The sequence below is a fragment of the Lynx canadensis genome, chromosome E3, assembly GCF_007474595.2.
Source record: "Lynx canadensis isolate LIC74 chromosome E3, mLynCan4.pri.v2, whole genome shotgun sequence".
Classification (NCBI taxonomy): domain Eukaryota; kingdom Metazoa; phylum Chordata; class Mammalia; order Carnivora; family Felidae; genus Lynx; species Lynx canadensis.
In genome coordinates, this window is record NC_044318.1 from 12,422,943 (window position 1) to 12,447,139 (window position 24,197).

At 44.2% G+C, this 24,197-nt stretch overlaps 2 protein-coding genes across 5 annotated transcripts in view; one reads left to right on the plus strand and one right to left on the minus strand.

The window, feature by feature from the left end:
* PARN (poly(A)-specific ribonuclease) overlaps nucleotides 1-6,633 on the minus strand; it is a 168,891-nt gene extending 162,258 nt beyond the window's left edge. Inside the window, exons 1-5 of the mRNA XM_030300066.2 lie at nucleotides 6,505-6,633; nucleotides 5,979-6,056; nucleotides 4,463-4,542; nucleotides 3,931-3,998; nucleotides 3,765-3,846 (exon numbers count right to left, since the gene is read on the minus strand). Coding sequence (XP_030155926.1) covers nucleotides 3,765-3,846; nucleotides 3,931-3,998; nucleotides 4,463-4,542; nucleotides 5,979-6,056; nucleotides 6,505-6,523 — 327 coding nt within the window. The 5' untranslated portion in view covers nucleotides 6,524-6,633. The remainder of the gene's footprint in view (nucleotides 1-3,764; nucleotides 3,847-3,930; nucleotides 3,999-4,462; nucleotides 4,543-5,978; nucleotides 6,057-6,504) is intronic.
* A 3,627-nt stretch (nucleotides 6,634-10,260) lies between these two features.
* BFAR (bifunctional apoptosis regulator) overlaps nucleotides 10,261-24,197 on the plus strand; it is a 33,025-nt gene continuing 19,088 nt past the window's right edge. The window contains exons 1-2 of one of the 4 annotated variants that reach the window (XM_030300068.2): nucleotides 10,261-10,365; nucleotides 23,499-23,835. In XM_030300068.2, coding sequence (XP_030155928.1) covers nucleotides 23,573-23,835 — 263 coding nt within the window. In that variant the 5' untranslated portion in view covers nucleotides 10,261-10,365; nucleotides 23,499-23,572. Of the gene's footprint in view, nucleotides 10,472-23,498; nucleotides 23,836-24,197 lie in introns of all 4 variants that reach the window. The other 3 variants (XM_030300067.2, XM_030300071.1, XM_030300069.1) reach the window with 3 other exon arrangements.

The window sequence follows — 24,197 nt, forward strand, 5'->3', positions numbered from 1 at the left end:
TTAATGTTTATTTATTTTTATTTTGAGAGAAGAGACAGAGTACAAGCAGGGAAGGGGCAGTGGGAGAGGGAGAGAGAATCTGCACTGTTAGTGCAGAACCCGATACGGGGCTCAATCTCACAAAACCATGAGATCATGGGGGTCAGTAAAGCGTATTGACGTCGGCTCAGGTCATGATCTCACAGTTTGTGGGTTCGAGCCCTGCGTCAGGCTCTGTGCAGACAGCTCAGAGCCTGGAGCCTGCTTCGGATTCTGTGTCTCCCTCTCTCTCTGCCCTTCCCCTGCTTGCTCTCTGTCTCTCTCCCTCTCTCTCAAAAATAAATAAATATAAAAATTTTTTTTTAAAAAAATCACTCTTGGAAAGCTCTTATCACTGTTAAAGCAGATAGAGTTTGGAAACAAAGCAACTGAAGGTGCTCCTTGCAAAATAAGCGTCTGTACGCACAGTGAGATGCTCACACACTGGGCAGGATATGGAAGAACGGGCAGACTGAGAACCACACACACTCCCAGGGAAGGTACCCATCCTGTGGGATGGCAGGTATTTACATTATTTCAAAAATTTTTTGAGTACAGCTGATACATAATATCACGCTAGTTTCAGGTGTACAACATAGTGATTCACTATCTCTGTATGTATGTCATGCTGGGCTCACAAGGGTAGCTACCACGTGTCACCCTCCAAAAGTATTACAACATCACTGACTGTGTTCCCTGTGCTGTACCTTTTGTTGCCATGACTTGCTCATTCCATGACCAGAAGCCTGTACCTTCCACTCCCTTCACCCACTATGCCCATCCACCTACCTCCTTCCCCTCTGGCAACCATCTATATTTAGGCATTCACATTGTTTTCATCTCTTTCTCTCCATTTTTCTAGCTGAACATCAAATGTTGAATTCACTGACAATAATACACAAACGACTGTGACATATGAAAATACTCCTCCTGACTCTAGGGTAAGAAACGAGTTTCTTTTTTTAATACCCTCTTCCACGTGCCACCTCCTTCCCCATCTCACTCTTTTCTAGCTTTTACATACATGTATACATACACAGAACTTCTTCCACTTACGATGGTGCATGCCCCAATAAACCCACTCTAAGTCGAAAATAGTGTTAAGTTGAAACTGCTTTTAGTATACCTGACCCACCGAACATCGCAGCTTAGCCTAGCCTATCTTACGCGTGCTCAGAACACTTACATTAGCTTGCTATTGGGCAAAATCATCTAACACAAAGCATTTTATAATATGGCATTAAGTATGTCATGTAATTTATTGAATACCATATTGAAAGTGAAACATGGGGGCGCCTGGGTGTCTCAGTGGATTGAACATCTGACTCTTGATTTTGGCTCTCAGGTCATGATCTCATATTTTGTTTTGTTTTTAATTTTTAAATTTTTTTAGTGTTTTATTTATTTTTGAGAGAGAGAGAGAGAGAGCAGGGAAGGGGCAGAGAGAGAGGGAGACCCAGAATCCAAAGCAGGCTCCAGGCTCTGAGCTGTCAGTGCAGAGCCTGACACTAGGCTCGAACTCGTGAACCCAGGTGCCCTCCAAGAGTGGTTTTTGACCAGACACAATTTTCACCCTGCTCTGTGAGTCAAGAAGCTAACTTCCTTGTAAGATGCAAGTGCTGCAGTCTTAGAATTTTAAACAAAACAGGGGCTCCTGTGGCTCGGTCGGTTAAGCATCCAACTTTAGCTCAGGTCATGATCTTGCAGTTCGTGAGTTCAAGTCCTGTGTCGGGCTCTGTGCTCACAGCTCAGAGCCTGGAGCCTGCTTCCCATTCTGTGTGTGTGTCTCTCTCTCTGCCCCTCCCCTGCTCACTCTCTCTCTCTCTCAAAAAATAAACATTAAAAAAAAAATTCTTTCAAAGAATTTTAAACAAAACAGAAACCACCCTAGATTGAGAACCAAAAAAAGAAAATTCAAAAATATTATTGTTCACTTACAAATTTTTTTAATGTTTGTTTATTTTAGAGAGAGACAGAGAGAGAGAGAGGATGAACAGGGGAGGGGCAGAGAGAGAGAGAGGGAGACACAGAATCTGAAACAGGCTCCAGGCTCCGAGCTGTGAGCACAGAGCCCCACACAGGGCTCGAACCCACGAACCATGAGATCATGACTTGAGCCGAAGTCAGACACTTAACTGGCTGAGCCACCCGGACGCCCCAAAAATACTATCATTCACTCCAGCCAAACAATTCACAAGTTCATACTGAGTGTAAATCTTTTCTCTGCCTTTGCTTTTTCAGACTAAAACACTGTTAACACGCTTATCCCATTGTCTATTTTAGACAGGGGTCTCTAGCCTGTTCAAATCTATTATATTTTTTTTAGGGAGTGGCTAGCAACTAGATTGCATTAAATATTCCAGGTGTAGCCACAGAATAGCTTTGTACAACAGGTAGATTCTTCTGATCCACTTCTAGTGGATCTCCTAGAATAACTGTACTGGTGGTGGCATTTTAGAACAAAGCATCATCCAAAGGTGTCTCATGGCGATTGTCCACTTTTGCCTGACTGACTCCCGGCTAAAGCCATAGAACCCACTTACATTTCTGTCTTCTCCTGGTACCGCTGGAAAACTTTAGAATCCATAAATACTGTCTCATTAGTATCCCCTACTAAGGGAATTGTTAAGTAGTTATCAACCAATTGCTGAATAAAGGCCTACTTGGTAATTTGAGAAGCCAGGTTACAAGACCAAAACTGCCTTCACCTTTTCTCTTCAGCCCCAGACATATGAATAACTCATTATTTCACTTGTTTCTCTCTTGCCATAGTACACAAAGAATCTGGTACGGCTCAGTCACTCAGAAGCCTACCCCCCAGGCTTTCCCAGCTGTGTTCCTACTTATGTGGAGGAGAAGGGAAGGATGGCAAGACTCACAAGAACTAATGATGCCACCCGGAGAGAAGCGAGGACACAAGATTGGAAGGGAAAACAAGATCGACCCTCAGCCCTAATCACATTTCCATATACTACACAGCTTTTTCACACCCTCCTTATCACTATCACAGATTATTAAGAGTACAGGAAGAGGAAACTGATATTTAGTGTCAAACAGATGGGTTCCAATTCTAAAGGTGATGTTCTAAAGGGGAACCTCCCTGTATCCTTACCTTGGCTCAGAAAGTATGCCCTCTCCTCCTCAGGGGCAAACCATGCACTCTTTTTCCTAACTGGGAAACTTGCAAAAAAGAAATAAGCATATGTATGCAGTGTAGCCCCTTCTGGGTTCTCTCTTTTTGTTTATTATTTTTTTTAATACAATTTATTATCAAACTGGCTTACATACAACACCCAGTGCTCATCCCAACTGGGTTCTCTCTTTTTAAACAAGATACACACATACTTATTCCTCTGGAAAATAAAGCTCCACCCTTAAAGATGGGAACAAAGATAAAGGGGTGGGAAGAAGCCTGAAGGACCTGATCTATGGGTTCAAATCAGGGGCCAGACGTTAAAAGTCCCCAACAAAGCCATGTTCCCAAAGTCAGCTTTGCTCACAATACACCTCGTGTTCTGGTTTCCATCTGCCTGTTTCTTGCTCTTATCCCTTGATTCTGAAGCAAAGAGGAAGACAGCAGTGTCGTTCATTCACAACCCTAAAACTGCAAGTCAGAGAGGTGGAAGGGCTTGCCGAAAGCCCAAAGGTAGTAGTAGAACCGAATTTTAAAAAAGAATTCTGGTTCCACGTTTCCATACTGCCTCATCAACAATTCATAACAGAAGAAAATCAATTCTGCTACCAACCTGACAAACAAACTTGACATCTGGCGAGGATCTATTGAAGGGTTTCGGGAAAACATAGAAGTTAAATGACTTCGTTATATACCTGGGGGAAATAAGATAAAAGGGGACTTAGTGGGTTACATTATAGCACGAGAAAAGAAATCCACTGCTTGTTAAAACAACCTACTTTGAATCTGTGTAGTCATACTTAAAAGTGCAAAGGCCAAACTGAAACAGCAAAAAGTCCATGGAATGCTGGAAAAGGGAAACAAAACACCTGTCAAATCAGTGCTGTATATTCAATGTGACAAGAGTACACTCAGGCACGTGGGGTTTCTAACTACTCAATTGGACTTTTAGCAGAATACTTCCGATTACAACAGGCTACACCTTTTGTGTCAGAAGCGTTAACTTATAAATGCTTCTTAATATTTTTCCTGATTAACCACCTATCCACCAACCAGAGCATCACAGTAGGCCGATCTGCAAATGATTACTATCATCCCATCATATTTCCTATCAATCAAATTAACAATGAAAATAGTAAACCTTCCCCAAATGTTTTCCAGCAAACAATTATTTTTGCTGTTGTTTTTAACATCACTAAAATATCATTTCACAGCTGGGATTAGAGAAGTTAACGTGCAAGTTTATGACAACGTTTCTTTACGATTCAACATAAGGAAGACCAACGTGGGGGAAAAAAGATTTTCACTTACTTTTTTAAGCTTCTGATACCTTTCTTCTGGAGTGTCAAAACCATTTGTTAATGCAGTGACTGAAGGTCCATCACTGATTCCTAATTTTAATAAATAAAAAATTTTAACACTAATATAAAAAGGTCAACTATTCAAAGGCTGTGTAATTTCATTTTCTTATGAATTAAGATTACTTGAAAGCACGCCTTACTTCACTTTTTCAAAATTAGTTATTAATTTCACTGGCCATCAAGCTGAACTCTGTAATAACGAATTCAGAGATGTAAATGCTTCAATTTAGACCCAGTTCCAGGGTCTAAAATAGGTTTCAAAACGCAGTAATGACTTAAGAAAGCAATCTCTATAATTAATTAAGTTTTCTGCTTTCAAAAGGATTAATGCATAATCAGACATCAAGGAATCATGACGCATATTATTGCTAGAGTACAAGTCTTGATTAACAGTTTGGAGAAAGATCTACACACAACAAAGGAATTTTGAAGGTCAAAGAGAAAACTTATTTCTGGTGAAAACACAGCTTCTCAGTGAACTGACTCCAGCTAGACACTTCATGCTTAAAGGTAAGGAACATATTTCCTTTAGAAAGGTCTGAAGTGTTTTTAACATATAAAATCTGCTAGCAAAAGTGGCTATCTATAGCAATTGTTCACACTGACTTCAAAAACTCAGAAATTAGTCTTTCATCCAAAGGGGGAGAAAAAAACTTTGCACCTGTAAGTGCTGGTAAAGCATTACACACACATATACACCCATGCAGAGGTAGGCAACGAACACTTCCACTAATGCATAAAGGAAAACCTTCATTACCTCCAAGAGCCTGACGCTAAAGGAAAAAATAAAGTCATAAAGGAAAAATATCGGATGATTCCACCTACAGGAAGTGCCTAGAACAGTCAAATTCATAGAAGACAGAAATAATGGCTGCCAGAGGCAGTAGGGAGGGAAAAATGGAGTTACTGTCCAATTAGTAGAATACCAGTTTGATAAAATGGAAAAGTTTTGGAGATGGACGCAAGACAATGTGGATGTGCTTAATGCCACTGAACTGTAAAACCACTTAAAGATGGTTAAAATAGTAAGATTTTAGGGGAACCTGGCTGGCTCACTTGGTGGAGCCTGTGACTATCTCCGGGGTTGTAAGTTCGAGTCACACCCTGAGTACAGAGATTACTTAAAAAATAATAAAATCTTTAGAAAAAATAAAACAGTAAATGTTAGTGATGTATATTTTATCATACGCACAAAAAAGCCTGACCTTTACCCTACCACGTGCATGTCAGTTTTAAGCTGCACCAAAACCGTAATCTCTATCTGTAACTCTCACAAACCCAGTGCACGTCTTCCATGCCTCTGAAACGCTTAAGAGAAATCGTTGAGACTCATATAACCAACGCCCAAGGCCACAAACAGGAGGGGCCAGCAGGCAGAAGGGGGGGGGGGGGGGGTCGGGGAGTCAGAGGGTCACGAGGAGCGTTGGCTATGCATCGCTAGCCCCCAGCTTGCAAGCGAGGGATACCTGAAAACTCCCCATCGATGGCGAAGAAGTCGGCCTCCTCTATGGCCTGGTACACTTTTTGAAGATTACTCTTAAAATCTGCAGAGAAACCGAGAAGAGGCTCAGAACCAGTGGCCGGGCTTCCTGCCCAAGAGCTCCTAATGGGAAAGGGAAGGGCTGGGAAGATCCTGAGGCCTCAGGCGGGAGGAGGACAAGTCCTAGAGGGATAAACAAGACAGAGTATCAAGTCCCCGAGGGGTGCATGGTGGGAGGGGATCAAGTCCCCAGTGGGTGCGTGGGCCGGAGGAAGACCAGCCCCGAGGGTGCACGGGCCACAGAGGCACATAGCCCTGGGGGACGCCCGGGCAGGACAAGGCAGGACAAGGCAGGGACAAGACCCCCTAAAGCTCACAGACTTCAGGGGAGGCAAACCCCTGAGGGGATGCTTCAGCCCCAGGCCCCGCCAAGCACACCGGCGCTGGTCTGGGCCTAGCAGGCCGGGTGAGGGGGCCTTGAGTCTCGGGGTGATGCACGGCGCGACACGCACTGCTCCTGATTATCTCCATTCTGCAGATGGGCCCGCCTCGGCCCGCCTCGGCCGTTCTACACGAAAAGTTCCGCTGGGACCGCAGCAGCAGCGAAGGCAGAAGCGGCGGAGACCGCGGCGGCGACTTCCGGAAACAGCGCGCGCCGGCGCGCGTCACGTGTGTCTGCGTCAGCGGCGGGGGCGGGGCCAGCCTGGGCTCTTTTCACTACTTCAGGGCTGGAGAAGGGGCGTGGCTATGGAAATCGCCAAGACTTGGGCTAACTTGCGAGGCCAGAGACGTGGGACAGCAAGTTCAGATTAAGAAATAATCATGTCTTGACGCCCAATTGGTGAACAAATATTTCCTGGCGATATTATGCGCCAGGCGCTTCAAACGGGTGGGGATACAGTGTTGAACAGAGGAGACAAAATCTTTGCCCCTTTGGAGCTTAACTTGGGGGAAAAGGGGGAAAGTCAGGCAGGTATCAAACTTGCCACTTGGAAACACAATCAGCGCTATGAAGAGCGAGAGCCCGGTGCTGCAATAAAAATAATGGGGGGGGGGGAATAACTGGAGGGAGGGTTACCTAAGAGAGGTGAAGAGAATACAAAGCTGAGACCTACTGCACTAGCCACTGGGACTGGCGAACAAAATAGATGAAGTCTTGGTTTGGTTTGTTTGGAGTATACTGTGGATCCCCAGAGCCTACAACGGTGTCGATACATAGTGGATGCTCGATAAACATAGCTGAGTGAATGAATTCACTTTCATCTTTCACAAAAGCCGACTATGTAGTTGGTTAGAAGACCAGCTTTCAAAGGCTACCTTTGCCATTAATTAGGTTTGGAACGTATTCGTCATTCCTAAACCTCGATCTTCTCATCCACTAAATAGGGTTGAGGATAGGTGATGATGTCTGTGAAGTGTAGAGTGCTGCGTCAATGTAAGACAGGATTAGAGTTGTGCCTTGCCACAATTCCCTTGCGTTCACACCTTACTTTGACATTTATTGAGTACAAAATCCGTTCTGTTTTTTGAAAAAAAAAAAAAGATGACCATTTCCCCCCCAAAATGCAGTATTAAATATTCTAAAGAACACATAAGAGTCTGGCCATATTTTCCCCACCAATTCCCTCAACAAATTCATTTCCCTTGCCTCATTCAGTGGAAATTTACATATAGGTAATTATGTCTACTATCTTAATGTGAACAGCAGAGAGTAAATGTGAATTCTAGAGTTCAGGGGAAATGGGAAGGAGAAAAATATGATAAGTAGTCAAACCTCAGGCTTGAAATATTTCTCTGCCTTTTTTTGTTTCGGCTTAAAAAGTGCAATACAGGGTGCCTGGGTGGTTCAGTCAGCTAAGCATCGGACTCTTGATCTCAGCTCAGGTCTTCATCTCACGGTCATGAGCTCAAGCCCTGCTTTAGGCTCCACACTGGGTGTGAAGTCTACTTAAAAAAAAAAAAAAAGTCAAATACAGAAAGTACTAAACATATATGGCACTTAAATTTAAATTTTAAGTAATTTAAATAATTTTAAATAAGTAATTTTAAGTAATTTAAATAAAATTTAAGTAATTTAAATAAATATCAAAACTTGCTACAAAGCTACAGTAGTCAGAACAGTGTGGTATTGGCATAAAGAAAAACCTAGAAACCAATGAAATAGAGACCCTCCCCCAAATAAACCCTTGCATTTAAGGACATATGATTTACAAGTGTGCTGAAATCACTCGGTGGGAAAAGAACAGTCTTGCCAGTAATAGTGTTGGGAACACTGGATGTCCACATGGGAGAGAATGAAGTTGGATCCTTACTTTATACCAAATACAAATTATATATAAAATAAAAATTAACTCAAAATATGGGCACCTGGGTGGCTTAGTTGGTTAGGTGTCTGACTTGATTTCAGCTCAGGTCATGATCTCAAGGTTTGTGGGACTGAGCCCCACATTGGGCTCTGCACTGAGAGAGGGGAGCCTGCTTGGGTCTCTCTCCCTCTCTCTCTGCCCCTCCCCTGCTCACACATGCTCGCTCTCTCTCTAAAGAAATAAACATTTTAAAAAATTAACTCAAAATAGATGAAACATTTAAATGTAAGAGGTGAAACTATAAGACTCTTAGAAGAAAACATAAAGCAAAAGCCTCCTCACATTGTATTCGGCAATGATTTTATTGTTTAAATATGATACCCAAAGCACAGGCAGCAAAAGAAAAAATAGATGAATCAGACATCAAAATTTATGACACTTGTGCAGGAAAGGATACTAGGATACTATCATCAAAGTGAAAACGCAACCCATGTAACGGGAGAAAATATTTGCAAACTGTATATCTGATAAGGGACTAATATCCGCAATACATAAAGGGCTCCTACAATTCAATGACAAAAAGCAACCTGATTAAAAAATAGTCAAAGGTCTTCAATAAACATTTCCCCAAAGATGTACAAATCACCAGTAAGCACATGAAAAGATGTTCAGCATCACTAACACAAACCAAAACAGTAATGAGATATCCTTTCCCATCCCCTCCCCTTTTTTTGATGCAAAAAAAGGGTGGTTTTATTAAAGCACTGGGACAGGACCTGTGGGCAGAAAGAGCTGCCTTTCTTTTTTTCCAATCCTTTCACATCCCTTCGCTGAGAAATTGAAACCCTTGTGTGCTGTTGGTGGCAAGCTAAAATGGTGTGGCTGCTGTGGAAAACAGTATGGAGATTCTGAAAAATTTTTTAAATAGAATTATCATGTAATGCAGCAATTCCACTTTTGCGCATGCACCTAAAAATATTGAAAGCAGAGGCTTGAATAGGTATTTGCACATACATGTTCTTAGTAGCACTATTCACAATAGCCAAAGCGTGGAAACAACCCAGTGTCCATTAACAGATAAACAAAAAGTTGTATATACTTAGAATGGAACGTTATCGAGCCTTACAGAGGAAGGACATTCTGACACGTTACAAGGTGGATAAACCTTAAGGATATTATGCTAAGTGAAATAAGCCAGTCACAAAAAGGCAAATACAGTATGATGCCACTCACGTGAAGTACCTAGCAAAGTCACATTGACGAAGACATAAGGTCGAAAGGCGGTTCCCAGAGGCTGGAGAGAAAGTGCGGGTTGGAAATGTATAATGAGTATGGATTTTCAGTTTGCTAACGTGAAAAAGTCCTGGAGATGGATGCTGATAGATGTACAACTACGTGAAAGTACTGAATGCCACTAAACTGTACACTTAAAAATGGTTAAAATGGTAAATTTTATGTCGTATCACACACACATACACACTGACACTGACACAAATTACCCTCCAGAAAATGAGTTCACACTCCCTGCCCTAGCATAGGACCAGTCTTTTAATTCCTTGCCAATCTGTTATGTTAGAAAGAAAAATGTCACTCCAACTGATCAGTTTAACAAACTCCAGGCCAGTGGTTTAAAAATACCCAGCATGAATTCTCAACGCCCCGAAACAATGGGAGAAAAAAAGGTTCATAAAGTCACTTTAATTCCCGTTCTTAACACTACACAGAGAACTTCCGCCAAAGTCCTGGGATTTTCTGCAAAAAATCTTTGTGGAGAGTACAGTGCGGTCTTATTTAAGTTCTGGGTAAAGCTGTTTCCTCCAGACACAGAGACAACCTCCCAAGAGGACCTGAACCAGACACCCGCCTCACCCTCTGGGTGTAAAGCCACCGTGGCCCCGAGTCTATTTCTAGAGAGGAATGGGCGGGGCCGGCGGTGGCACGCATGCGCCGAAATCCTCGGCCGGGGAGTGGCCGCTCTAGGCAGCGGGGAGGTCGCGGGGTTGAGAGGGTTGAGAGAAGAGTGCGGCTTCTCCTCTATGGTCGTGGGCCGGGGCTCTCTTCTCCCCAGTAAGTCTTCGGTTACTTCCGGAAGTGAAGTGGCCACCTCTTCCTCTGCTTCGGTGGGAGTCCGGGAGGCGGGCGGCGGCCGGGTGGGCCCGGAAGGAGCAGAGTGGTAAGCCCCAGCGTGGCGGGAAAGGGCAAAGGGAGGCCCGGGCTGCATTTCGGGGCGGCGTATTGAGGACGGCTGTGGGGGACGGGTTAGAGAAGCAGGTGCGAGGGGCTTTCCTCGCCCAGGCCCGAGTCCTAAGCATCCGCGGTCTCGGCCACCGGGCCCGGACCCTCGCGTGGCCAACTTCCCCGTCCTTTCCGGAGAGCCCTACGTCGACAGGGCGGATCGCCGGGACTTGCCTGCGTCCCCTCAGGGGTCAGGGTCAGAGCCTACCGCTCCAAGATCTCCCCAGGGCGGGAGGGAGGAGGCATCGCTTCCACACATTTTGGAGTGGAACGAAGGGACGCCTGCCTCCCAGGAGCCCCTGCCGCAGCCGTTGGTTGCGCGTCCAGAATTGATCAGGTTGGTGCTAGACTGAGCTACGGGTCTGATTGGAGAGGCAGTTCCTGCCCTAACGCGGAACGATTGCTCCCGTTATAAAATAGGGTAACGGACGCGCTCAAAAGGGAAAGTGAAACCCCAGAGTCGCACTGGGGTTAGGCTAGAACACAGCTGTTATGATTCCATGCTCACGGCTTCTAATGGGAACTTGTACAAAAAGTTGTCGTTAAAAGAAAATATAAAGAGGGGTAAATGAAGATCAGGCTGTGTCTAGCCGAGGCTCTTTGGCGGGGCAGGAGACGGCCCCCCAACTTTGGTGGAGAGGTTATAAAGTCCAGACACTGTCATGCCCTCAGCTGTCGCCGTTGGGTCCTCCCCGCTAAAGCCCATTGGTCGGTCCTTTGGGGGTGGTCTTGATGTCACCCTCTGAAAGGCCAATAGAAAAGAGGTTTGCTCTGTCCTCCGGACACGCCCCAGAGCCGGCGCAAAGCGCACGTGCGAGTTAGGTAGTTTGGTTTGTTTTTGTCCCGGCTGTTTTGTAAACAGCCTATCTGGGTGTATGGTGTGTTCTGCGTCTCCCAGCCTGTTTCCATAAACGAGATGGAAAAACTGTCTCCTCCAGTGCTTGGCACTGACGCCAGTAACGTAGCTGACATCAGTAAGGGCAGCTATTAATCATTCTATCACTATTCGGTACGCTTCTTTGACTACCTATGGATAGAGTTTGTTATTTAAATCTCCTTCAGAGTGGATATTATTATCCTGAACTTATGAATGAGAAATATGAGGCTTAGGGAGAATAAATGTGACCTGTTTGGCACCCAGGTCTCCATTCCTGGGAACATAACGTTTTAAGTATACAAGCCTCTCAGGGGAAATAGCCGTCTAGGAGATGAGTAAACACACAAATAAAAGTTACAGTAATGCACAGAGGCAGGAAGGATTAATTTGGGTGTTAGTGGAATTAGCCATTAAAGACTTTCCAGTGGCAGGTGATTCGGGTCTTGTCAATTGAACACTTTTGACCCAGAGATGGTGCATAGCTGGGTTACAGATGAAGGAAACAATGTGACGGAAAAATGCCCAAGGAGCAGGAATTAATAGATGGGACCAAAGTGTAGTGTGTGAGTAGATGAGTAATAGGGGATAATTGTAATAATAGTAATAACTAACATTTACTTTGCACTAATGTGCTGGCTACTATTCTGAGTGCAGTGTGTATATTATTAACTCATTTAATCCTATCAACAACCCCATCAGTAAGGTAGTATTAATATCCCAGTTTTACAGATGAGGAAACTGAGGCACACAGATTAAGTGACTTGCCTGAGATCACACTAGTGATTGGTGAGCTGGGATTTGAAATCGATCATTCTGGCTCCAGACTTTGTGCTCTTGTTTTTTGGGTTTTTTTTTTTTTTTTTTTTATGATGTGCTCTTGTTTGAAAAGTTGTGTTGGGGTACCTGGCTGGCTCAGGCTGTAGTGCATGCGACTCTTAATCTCAGGGCCATGAGTTAAAGCCCCACATTGGGCATGTAACCTACTTAAAACAAAAACAAGGGGCTCCTGGGTGGCGCAGTTGGTTAAGCGTCCGACTTCAGCCAGGTCACGATCTCGCGGTCCGTGAGTTCGGGCCCCGCGTCGGGCTCTGGGCTGATGGCTCAGAGCCTGGAGCCTGTTTCTGATTCTGTGTCTCCCTCTCTCTCTGCCCCTCCCCCGTTCATGCTTTGTCTCTCTCTGTCCCAAAAAAATAAATAAACGTTGAAAAAAAAAATTAAAAAAAAAAAACAAAAACAAAAACAAAAGACCTCATTAAAAAGTTCTGTTGATTTGTGGACCATGAAGATTCTTAAATGACAAGCTTACAACTATGGGTTTTAGTTTCTCACGGTCAAGGTGGTTTTGAGCAAAGGAAATGTTTGATCAGAATTTTGCTACAGCAGAATGATTCAGGCACTGGAGAGAGGAGAGATTGGAGAGTAGAGGAAATGAGCTTGAAAATGTTGTTTAAACTTTATTTTGTTCACACCTTACCTATACCTTGTCTGAAACATATATTTAGGCACACACGTGTTTATTTATTTGTATGTAACAACTCTCTAGTTCCCAAACTTCTGTGTGCATTAAGAATCTCCTAAGGGGCTTGTTTAAAATGTACACTTCTGGGGGACCTGGGTGGCTCCATCGGTTAAGCATCCAACTCTTGTTTTTTGTTTTTTTGTTTTTTTTATTTATTTATTTTTGAGAGAGAGCCCAAGCAAGGGAGGGGCAGAGAGAGAGGGAGACACAGAATCCAAAGCAGGCTCCAGGCTCTGAGCTGTCCGCACAGAACCTGACACGGGGCTTGAACCCGTGAAACTTTGAGATCATGACCTGAGCTGGAATCAAACACTTAACTACCTAAGCCACCCAGGCACCCCAAGCATCTGACTCTTGATCTTGGCTCAGGGTCATGAATTCAAGCCCTGCGTTGGGCTCCATGCTGGGCATGGAACTTGCTTAGAAATAATAAAATAAAATGAAATAAAATAAAATAAAATGTACATTCTTGAGCCTCTCTGTCAGATATCCTTTTTCATTTCAGCTTCACAAAACTCAGATGATTATGTCAGAGGTTCTAAGAAATTACTGTGATGGGGAGTCAGATATATGCTGATTTGATTTTCATCTGCAAGTATCCAGAACCCATCCTTGTGCCAGCTACTTCAAATACGATGATAGAATTCTGTGGCTTGGTTCCTCATCTCAAGAAGCTGAGAATTTGATTGGAGAAGGAGAGACTACTCAAACCAATAATTAAAGTATGGTTTCTAATCAGTTTTTTTTTTATCCCAAGTTATTGGACATCTACAGCATTTAATACAGGATAGATCGCTGAATATACGCCACATAACGTAAACAAAAGAAGAGTCTCTAGGGAGATCCAGGACACTCTTCTCAGTGTTCCCTTGTCTTGCCCAACATCCCTCACGAGCAGTGAATCATGGGGTCTCAAAGTTCAGGCAGCACGTCAGCCAGTGCACTAGCTAGCTACCTTTGCCCTAGTAATGTCTGACTCCGTCCAGTAAGAAAATATTTTTGGACAAGGTTTTTTATGGGAAGAGCCTGGAAGTGCTTCTCTTGTGTTCATGAAAACCACTTTCTGCCACCTACAAGAGGTGTACACAATATTCTCTTATTTTTGCCATGTATGGCCTTTGCCTTGCTTGCATTTGGGCACATTTCATTTCATAGTCACTAGAAATGTGTGGTCACTCTTTGGACATTTAAAATGTCTGTAGTATTCTACTCGTGTTTATAGTGGTGTCCCCAGAAGTAGACCTGGGGTGCCAGAAATAAGGGCGTTCCCGACTACTCTTACCACTATTTCTTTCTTTCTTTCTTCCTTTCTTTCTTTCTTTCTTTTTTTTTTTTTTTTTTTTTTTTAGTTTATACAAGGAATCTCTATGCCCAACATAGGGCTCGAACTCACCACCCCAGGATCAAGAGTCATATACTGTTCCAGCTGAGCCAGCCAGGCACCCCTCACATCCCTATTTCTTTCTTTCTTTTCCTTCTTTCTGTTAACTTTTAGAGAGTGCTAGTGGGAGAGAGGGAGAATGGCGGAGTGGGGTGGGGAGAGAGAGAGAGAATTTTAAGCAGACTCCACGCTCAGCACAGAGTCAGACACAGGTCTCGATCCCACCACCCTGGGATCATGACCTGAGCTGAAATCAAGAAATCAAGAGTTTTTAATGCTCAACCAACTGAGCCACCCAGCACCCTTCACCCCAGTTTCTCTTGTGACTGCGTCTGCTTGTCTCACGCAACACCATGCTCATCGAGCCAGAGTTCATGTTCTGAAATGCAGTGGTGTTGTCCCTTCCTGGTTTATTTTCTGCAGTTTGGATTTCTCAGCTTTTGTAGTAGCAGGATAGAGGGGCCAGTTAGTCCTTTGAACCAATAACAATGTAGTGCTATGAGGTCAGGCTTTAAGTCAGACCATGGTTTAAATTTTTTTTTAATTTTTTTTAATGTTTAATTATTTTTTGACAGAGAGAGAGAGAGAGACAGAGCATGAGCAGGGGAGGGGCAGAGAGAGAGGGAGACACAGAATCCGAAGCAGGCTCCAGGCTCTGAGCTGTCAGCACAGAGCCCGACGCGGGGCTCGAACTCTCAAACTGTGAGATCATGACCTGACCTGAAGTTGGACGCTCAACCGACTGAGCCACCCAGGTGCCCCAGAAGTCAGACCATGGTTTAAAACCTGGCTCTGTCCTCTATTAACTAGGCCTCCATTTTCTCATCTGTAAAGTGGAGTTGAGAGCAATAATCATCTCACAGGATCATCTTTCACATGATAAGCTCTCAGTAGATGCTAGTAGTTGTCATTCTTCTTTGCTGTCAGGTAATATGTAATGAAGAGAAGTAAATGACCTAGTTAAAAGATGATATAAAGGCAAAATCTTTTTATTCTTGCAGGGAAACATCTTTGCTAAGTAGTGATTGAGATCCTCTTTTCAGGTTAGAATCCCAATAAATTAGTCCTCCTAAATTAGTTACTCCTAAAACATTAGGTATGTACTATCGTCACAATAAACGTCTTGTTGAACAAAAAGGTAGAACCATAATTATATGTCACTGAACAAAGTAGTTTGAAGATTATGACTTCTAAAGAGTTAACTATCACTACGTGACATCTTTGTTTCATTTATTAAAATTCAAGTCTGTTAATATATAGCGTCGCATTGGTTTCAGGAGTAGTATTTAGTGATTCATTGCATGCAGTCTTTATAAGCTGAGGTATAAAAATCCTCCATTTAAACTCATTATGAATGCATTCTTCTTTGAACTCAATGACAATCACTGTATTAATTGACCTCGGGGTGACTAAAGAATCAAACAGTTAATGGCAGTGACACCACCTCCTTCCACCACTTCCTCTAGATGATTCTACAGATCGGTACTTGACCAAATCAAACAGTTTTCCTTCCGAGGGAGCAATAGACACGTTTATTGCCAGTTCTTTAATCACACAGAATAGCTGGGATATGGTATTCCAGTCCTTTTGTTTCCTTCCTAGATTTTTCAGATAACTGTACCATGTCAGTTAGGTATTTCTTGCGGAAACACGGAAAAGGTTCCAGTGCTAGAGCTCTTGCAGTTGCCCAAGTCGTGACGCTGGAAAAGCTCAATGACCCAGTTCGTTCACGTCGTGCTTTCTAAGACTTTATGCCATTTCTTGACCGTGAAATTTTAGAGATGGCGTTTTCCTCAGGAAATAATATCTCTCCAGGTGTTTCTAAAAGTTACATTGGTGAGGGGCACCTAGGTGGCTCGGTCGGTTAAGCATCTGACTCTTGGTTTCGGCTCCTGTCATGGTCTCACGGTTCGTGGGTTCGAGCCCCGCAGAGGGCTCTGCGCTGACTGTGGGAAGCCTGCTTGGGATTCTTTGTCTCCCTGTCTCTCTGCCCCTCCCCCACTCCTGATCTCTCCCTCTCTCCCTCTCTCTCTCTCTCTCTCACTCTGTCTCCAAAAAAATAAACATTTAAAAGTTACATTGATGAGATGTCAGAATAAGTTGTTGATTATATGGCCTGAGCATGCGAACAGCTTTTGGGATCCCTCACTTGGACGGTTTGGGAAGTGTCCCACCAGAACCATGATGTGGAAGAAGAGACCACAGTTACTGAATACTCCCTTTGTGCTGGTGCTTACACGTGTCTCCTTAATGCTCACGACAGCCCTGTGAGGTCGGAGTGGGAACCCCATGTCTTATATATGCTCATGTTAGACTCAGAGAGAGGGAGTGATTCGCCCACAGTCTCATGGCTCATAAGTAGTGAAGGGGGGGGGACTCAGAATGTGTCATCTGCCTTTAAAACTGGGAAGTATACATCATTGTTATATGATACAAGTAAACAGAAGGAAAAAAAATGTGGTGTAATTACAGTTTCTCAGAACCCGGAAGTAAATACCTCCAAAATATTAAAACAGGCGTTTTAGATGCCTGTACTAAATATGTGGTTCACAGAAGACCCCACAAACTCTTCACTCATTTTGACCTAGGTCTCTGGGGAAATGATGAGGAAAAAAAGCCAACCTACAATCTTTAGACTTGCCCTCCGATTCACCCACAGCCTTTCACACACGGAGTCTGCTGAGTAGGGGTGTCTGACCTCAGGGTCTGTAACAGAATAGAAGCAATAGTTCAGAAAACTTGGTGAAAGACCTCAGAGGCAATCATTTTCTCAGCAATGATGATAACCTGCCAGCAAATCCAGAGACAGGGAGACTCTCAGCTGATAGAACTCCCAAAGCTTACCAGCCTAAGACCAGTTAACCCAGAAACATCATAAGCTCATCAGTAGACTCTGCCGGCCTCACCTACGGAGGGGTCACGAAAATGCAAATACCCCCAAGGTCGGGGAGGAACACAAGTGGATGAGGACTTGCAAACCAGAGCAGATAGGCCCTCCCTGAAGAGTGCAGCTGCTGAGTTACGCAGCTTGCGATGATTCTTGTCACTCCATATGCAATCCCAGTCTTGCTTGATCGGATTTTTTTCAGGAGAAACCAAGAGTCTGCATTTTTATGTGAAATCAGATTTTTTTTGAATTAAAAAAAATTTTTTTATAAAGGTGCATGTATCCTTTCCTTTTTAAAAAAAGTTTTTAATGTTTTTTTTTTTTTTTAATTTTTTAGGGGTGCCGGGTGGCTCAGTCGGTTGAGCGATTGACTTTGGCTCAGGTCATGATCTCACAGTTTGTGAGTTCGAGCCCCACATCAGGCTCTGTGCTGACAACTGGGAGCCTGGAGCCTGCTTCAGATTCTGTGTCTCCCTCTCTCTCTGCCTCTCCCCCACTCATGCTGTGTCTCTGTTTCAGAAATAAACATTAAAAATTTTTTTTTTTATTTTTTTAACATTTATTATTGAGAGACAGAGAGAGATAGAGCATGAGCAGGGGAGGGGCCGAGAGACGGGGAGACACAGAATCCGAAGCAGGCTCCAGGCTCCGAGGTGTCAGCACAGAGCCCGACGTGGGGCTCAAACTCACAAACCACGAGATCATGACCTGAGCCGAAGTCGGGTGCTCAATTAACGGAGCCACCCCTGTTTGTTTATTTTTGAGAGAGAGTGGGAGGGAGAGCCAGGGAGGGGCAGAGAGAGAGAGAGAGAGAGAGGGATCATGAGGATTCAAGCAGGCCCGTGCTGTCAGCACCGAGCCTGATGCAGGGCTCGAACTCATGAACCGTGAAATCATGACCTGAGCCAAAGTCAAGACGCTTAACCAACTGAGCCAGCCAGGTGCCCCTGAAATCAGATTTTTTTTTAAAGGCTGGCACCTAATTCAAGAGAAAGGGAGAGAGGGAGAAAGAGAAACAGCATGTGAAAGCCTGCCTGAAGGCCAGATGTCACCACAGTGGAGTGGTGGCTACTGGTGTTGAGACTGTTCCAGGACCCAGAGGGTGGGAGTGCATGACGGTGATGCTACGTCACTGTGGAAAGGCTCACCTGGGTTCATCGTGACCGCTCCAGGACCAGTGGGATGGCGAACATTTTAAAAGTCTTTATCCTAGTGGATAAACAGTTTTTAACCTTATTTCGGTCTTGGTCCTCCTTGAGAGCCTAATAAAAACTATAGATTTCCCAGGGTGCTAGCCTGGCTTAGAGGAGTATGCGACTCTTGATCTCAGGGTTGTAAGTTCAAGCCCCACGTTGGGTGTAGAGATTACTTAAATAGGACTTTAAAAAATTAAGTAAAACCTATCGACTTCTTTAGGCAAGAGTTCATATTACATCCTCATAAGGACAACCGCAAGCTTGGCTTATAATTTCTTTGCGTGCACAGACCTCTTGACGTGCCTTATAGACATCAGTTAAAGACCCAAGTTTTTATCCAGAAACCACAGCTCTTCAGAGTGGCTCAGTCCCCAGAGGTTTACTGTACTCTTCAGTGCTGCAGTGTTCAACCTGTCGTTTTAATCCTGTCTCTGTTTGCAGTCTTGCAGACTTTTCCGAACTCAGGCATTCTTCCCCTTTAGCTTTGAACTAGATAATTAACACTTGTCATTTCACGTGATGCTTAAACACAAACCAAAGTGTATCTGTGTGGACCGGGCACAGGAGTTGGAAAAGGGAATGAATCTCCTCCCCCAGTCCTACTGACGTTCCCCGCCCCCCCCCCAGCGTCCTCTCTGAGGCCTTCCAGACCAGGGGCGGGGGGGGGGGGGGGGACAGCAGGCTACAGGGACGTTCTCATGTGTGCTTACTTGTGCAGGAACTCAGAGCCAGCAGAGCCTCTCACTGCTCCTGCCATGGGCCGAGTTTATACAGAACATCTATAAACATCCTTGGGAACGCTGTGCTCCCAAGAGGCCTTCAGTCATTGCCAGTGCGGGAGGGTGTGTTGACCCACACCTTGGAAGTTCAGGGTTTGAACTGCGTTTTATCCCTGAAGAGCACTTTCTTCCCCTGAAAGTGCTGTTTTCCCTCAGGGAAGTGACCCAAATGCAGACAGAAATAGCAGAAAAGATCAACTGAATTTGGTTAAGATGTGGACTCTTTTCTCTGTTCGCTTTCACATTTTGGATTTAGGGGAAGCTGAAACTAGCAAAATTCCCAAGATGTAATCCAAGTCCATGCCATTTCTAGTTTGTTAAAGACAATCATAAGACAAAGGTAGTGACCACCTCAGCTTCTCAAAATACGACTTAAAAATATGCTTTAGGGTCACCTGGGTAGCTCAGTTGGTTGAGCGCCCAACTGCGGCTCAGGTCATGATCTCACTGCTTGTGAGTTCGAGCCTCGCGTCGGGCACTGTGCTGACCGCTCGGAGCCTGGATCCTGCTTCGGATTCCGTCTCCGTCTCTCTGCCCCTCCCCTGCTTGTGCTCTCTCTATCTCAAAAATAAACATTAAAAATTTTTTTTTTTATTTTAAAAAACATGTTTTATTGATTTATTTTTTTCAGTTTATTTTTTAATTTATTGTGAGAGACAGAGAGAGAGAGCAAGCAGGGGAGGGGCAGAGAGAGACAGACAGACAGAATCCTAAGCAGGGTCTGCTCAAACTCATGAACCACAAGATCAGGACCTGAGCCGAAGTCAAGAGTCGGACGCTCCAACTGAGCCACCCACGCGCCCCAAAAGTACATTTTAGATGTCAGCGTGTGGTTTGTTTTCTCTCAGGAGAAATAAACTTTCAGATCAGGTAAGCTGGGAACGACTGGTACCTTCTAGTTTTAAAAGGCTAATTGGTGAGAAACTAATTTCAGTACAAAGTTGTCATTTCTCTGCAGATTACTCGCGAGTGCGTACAATGGCCTCATTCTTAACTCCCAGCTGCAGTTTGGTCCCTCCAGCTGCTCACTAGACCATCCTACTTGGGAGTCGTGTCATCACCTCGAACTCACCTTTTCTAAAATTCAACTTAACCTTCTCTCTGAGGCTTGCTGAAGGGTACCTCTCTTCCTCCCCAGCTCTGACACCTGGCCAGCATCTTTGGTCTTTCTTCTCTCTCGTCCCCAGAGCCTGTAAGTTATTTCTTTAACAGCCCTCAGATAGCATCGATCCCTTTCTTTATCACTTGTCATTCTTGTGCTGTTTTCCCTCTTTATCCCCTCAGTCCCAGAAGTGATGAAACATTTTACTTCTAGGATGTCCTAGCCCGGCCCTCCTTCCTGAGGAGATTTATCATCCTCTGGCACCGCTTTGCTGATCCCAATGCGTCTGAAACCTTTCTCTGCTCCCATTGGCCCACCTCTCATTACCTAGGTACACACGACCCCATATCAGACCGGTAGTTCTGGGTCACTCACTGCTCCCCACGAAGGCACTGAGTCCGGCCCATCTTTCCTGACCCCTCCCCTGCCCCTCCTTCACTTGGGATCTTTCCTCTGACACTGAATCCTGATGAGATCCTGAATGTACCTAGAAGGCAAGCCCAGTGCCCAGCTCGTAGGAGGTGCTCAGTTAATAGCAGTGGTTCAGTTATTTATTTCCTGGGATAATGGCCCCCTCATGGCAGTTGTTTAATCAATATTAGCCAGATAAAGGAACTACCTTATGCAAATGATTCCTTTTTCTAAAAATCTGCGTAAGATCTCCCACTTAGCAATGTGAAGGGACTGCCTATAGGAAAGCACTTAGGAATTTTTTTAGTGTTACTAAACATACAACTAATAAGTAAATATGATGATCAGAAATGATTTAGAGTTTGTCATTAAGAATATTTATTTGAACTCTTTCTTCCAAAAAGAACAGCTTTTTTTTAAGATTAAAAAAAATTGGTGTTTTTTAGTTTATTTTGAGAGAGAAAAAGGGTACACTCTCCACACTGACAGTTGGAGCGTGATGTGGGGCTCGAACTCACAAACCGTGAGGTCATGACCTGAACTAAAATCGAGTCAGACGCTTAACTGACTGAGCCACCCAGGCACCTCAAGATTTTATTTTTATTTATTTTTTATTTTTATTATTTAAGTTTATTTATTTTGAGAGAGAGAGCCCAAGCAGGGGAGGGGCAGAGAGAGAGGGAGAATCCCAGGCAGGCTCTGCACTGTCAGCACAGAGCCTGACATGGGGCTTGAGCTCACGAACCGTGAGATCATGACCTCAGCTGAAACCCACTGAGCCACCCAGGCATCCCATCCCCAGATTTTATTTTTAAGTAATCTCTGCACCCATCGTGGGGCTCAAGCTCACAACCCTGAGATGACGAGTAACATGCTCCAGGGTGCCTGGGGGCTCAGTCCGTTGTGCGTCTGACTTCGGCTCCTGTCACGGTCTCATGATTCATGGGTTCAAGCCCTGCATCGGGCTGTGTGCTGACAGCTCAGAGCCTAGAGCCTGCTTGGGATTCTGTGTCTCCCTCTCTCTCTGCCCCTCCCTCACTTACGCTGTGTCTTCTCTCAAGAATGAGTAAACTTGGGGCGCCTAGGTGGCTCAGTCGGTTAAGCGTCCAACTTCGGCTCGGGTCATGATCTCACGGTTCGTGGGTTCGAGCCCTGCATCGGGCTCTGTGCTGACAGCTCAGAGCCCGGAGCCTGTTTCTGATTCTGTGTCTCCCTCTCTTTATGCCCCTCCCCAACTCATGTTCTGTCTCCCTCTGTCTCAAAAATAAATAAACATTAAAAAAAAATTTTTTTTTTTAAATAGTAGCATGCTCCACCAACTGACCCAGCCAGGTGCCCCAAAAACAACAGTTTAGGCTTATACAGAAGGTGGTCCCCCTCTTTACTATAATTTATTATTGTGAATAACAGTATGAATGTAATTATTATATTTTAAAATTTTATATTTTATATTTAATCCTTTAATTTTATATTTATCTTTACCTAATTGTCTTTTTAGTACTGATGAGGACCTTTATTCCACTTTAACACTGAGTTTAAAATTTAGCTGTGTTTATTGTTGGAGTTTAAAATCCCCCACTAGTGTTGTGTCAAAGGGAATACAAGATATTTTTTACAATTTTATATGTGTTTTTGTAATTATTATAATATACATTTTTATTAAAAACAATTTGGTATGGGGCGCCTGGGTGGCTCAGTCGGTTAAGCGTCCGACTTCAGCTCAGGTCACGATCTCGCGGTCTGTGAGTTCGAGCCCTGCGTCGGGATCTGGGCCGATGGCTCAGAGCCTGGAGCCTGTTTCCGATTCTGTGTCTCCCTCTCTCTCTGCCCCTCCCCCGTTCATGCTCTGTCTCTCTCTGTCTCAAAAATAAATAAAACGTTAAAAAAAAAAAATTAAAAAAAAAAACAAAACAATTTGGTATATACAGAAAACCAAAATAATCACGACCCTCCCCCACCCAGCATACCCAGACCCACTACAAATACTTCATTGTATTTTCTTCTGTCTTTGTTTATAGATGTGCTTGTTTATTTTAATACTTATTTATTTTTGAGAGGAAGAGCAAGTGAGGGAGGAGCAGAGACAGACAGACAGAATCCCAAGCAGGCTCCATGCTGTCAATGCAGACCCCAATGTGGGGCTGCATCTCATAAACCGTGAGATCATGACCTGAGCTGAAATCAAGACTTGGACACCCAACTGGCTGAGCCACCCAGGGACCCGCCCCCCTCCACCAAGAAGTTGGTTTATGTAAAATCATACACAAGAAAGGACTTTAGAAATGTAATTAAGAACACTGAGGCCAGAGGAATTACATTTTCCAAGTAAGTTAGTGAAAGAGAAGGATCTAGAATTCCCCACTGTCACCAAGTCCCCTGAACTTTCTACTGCATTATTTTGCTTCACCTAATTTTCAGAAGTCTGACAGGGCAGAAAGAAATTCAGTAGGTTTATTTGGTTTCTGGAATGTGAATTTTTAGAAGTCAAATTGATCACATTTAAAAATGAGCTTTAATGGGGCCACCTGGGTGGCTCAGTCAGTTAAGCATCTGACTCTTGGTTTCAGCTCAGGTCATGATCTCATGGACATGGGATCAAGCCCCATGACTGTGCTCTGCGAGGAGCCTGGTTGGGACTCTCTCTCTCCCTCTTGCTCTCTGCCCCTCCCCCACTCATGCTCTCACTCCCTCTCAAAGTAAACAAAATGTAAAGAAAAACATTTATAAAAACCAGCTTTAACAGAACGGCAGTAATGTCAAACCCTTGTCCTAATTCTGTTGCCTTTTCTTTTTTTTTTTTTTTTTTTTCCTAGATTTAATGATGCTTTGGAGCAGTTTCCTAAGTCTGAAATTTTCTGTGCTTGTGAACCCCAGGATTTTCTAAGAGATGGAGGGGCCTGCACAGAACGATCTGAACAAGATGACCCATGAGGAAGGTGACCCTCTCAAGAGCACCACCCCTCAGATTTCTGTTAGTGAATTTTCATGCCACTGCTGTTACGACATCCTGGTTAACCCCACCACCTTGAACTGTGGGCATAGCTTCTGCCGGCACTGCCTAGCTTTATGGTGGGCCTCTTCGAAGAAAACAGAGTGTCCAGAATGCAGAGAAAAATGGGAAGGTTTCCCCAAAGTCAATATTCTCCTCAGGTAACGCTCGGTCCATATCGGTAGCCCATACAGCTTGCGCGCTATGCTTTGTCTTCATGGGAGCAGCCATGTTTGAGAAGGCCAGAGGCGCAGGGCCGACCCCCACTGTCATTCTAGATCTGCTGGCCTGGGAGTCGGGGGGCTCAAGGACCTGCAAAGCCAGACTTCCTTCCTCACAGGTGACCGTGATTTGTTTGTGTTTATTTATCATAAAGGAAAAAACAAATTCTGGTTATCAGACCATTGCTTGTAATGCTTTGTCCTATAACACTTTTTATCGATTTGTATCCGCTGAGAACACCCCAGGTCTCATAGAGAAAATGGCGTCACCGCACAACTCTGTACGAATCGGTTTGCTGCTG